Source organism: Penaeus monodon, chromosome 23 (genome assembly GCF_015228065.2).
Source record: "Penaeus monodon isolate SGIC_2016 chromosome 23, NSTDA_Pmon_1, whole genome shotgun sequence".
Classification (NCBI taxonomy): Eukaryota; Metazoa; Arthropoda; class Malacostraca; order Decapoda; family Penaeidae; genus Penaeus; species Penaeus monodon.
In genome coordinates this window covers 39,838,397-39,839,223 of record NC_051408.1, presented here as the reverse complement: position 1 = coordinate 39,839,223, position 827 = coordinate 39,838,397, and the positions used below count along the sequence as shown (strand labels likewise).

General features: G+C 38.7%; 1 protein-coding gene across 1 annotated transcript in view; it reads right to left on the bottom strand.

Annotated features, from left to right (window-relative positions):
* Positions 1 to 164: 164 nt before the first annotated feature.
* The window catches only part of LOC119588289 (glycine-rich cell wall structural protein 1-like), a gene marked incomplete in the record, with an annotated part of 4,263 nt that continues 3,600 nt past the window's right edge, over positions 165 to 827 (bottom strand). The window contains 1 exon segment of the mRNA XM_037936983.1: positions 165 to 827. Coding sequence (XP_037792911.1) covers positions 599 to 827 — 229 coding nt within the window.

Genomic DNA, 827 nt, shown 5'->3' with positions numbered 1-827 from the left:
ATGATCGGTTCGCATGTGTAATATAGCATATAATTTTTATGTACAATGAACTTCTGTTGTGAATATGAAATACATGTTTATTTCGAATAGTTTTTTTTATTATGGATGCATTCTTTATGGTTATTGTTTTCATATATCGCTGGAATTAATTGAGAGGGTTACAGTAGAAAATGATTTTATATTTATTACTGTCATAATCATGGTCATCGTCAATAACGTCCTTACTCCCTGTCATTACTGCTATTACTACTGTCACTTTTATTATCATTACTACTTTTTTCCTAGACATTAACTTGCTTAATTACCGTAGGCATAATTTTCCACTTAAATAGAAATTCATGGTTTCTCACTATTAATGTTACTATTTCTCTAGTTGAATGTTATTTTTGAATTCAGTAACTCAACTGCTTTCTCATTATTATTATCAGTATCATCAGCAACTTTATTGTCATTGTTTTGTTATCATTCTAACTGCATCTCATTTCATGAGGAATACACATTAAACGTCGAAAAGGCTATTTAAAAAATTTATTCGCAAATAGTAAATGAATACATTTTGTGTTATGTAAATTCTTCGCAAAATGTGGAGAAAAACGTTTTACCAGCCGCTTCCACCACCGTATCCCCCACCGTGGCCGCTGCCCCCGCCTGAGGGAAGGCTGCCAACACCAACCAGCTGTGCCCGGACAACGCTGGCACCGCTGGATCTGCCATGGCCGCCTCGAGAGCCACCTCCGCGGGAGCCATAACCTCCTGAGCTTCCACCTCCTCCTCCGCCAGTGCTGGGAAGAGTGCCAACTCCGACCAGCTGTGCTTTCACCACTCTG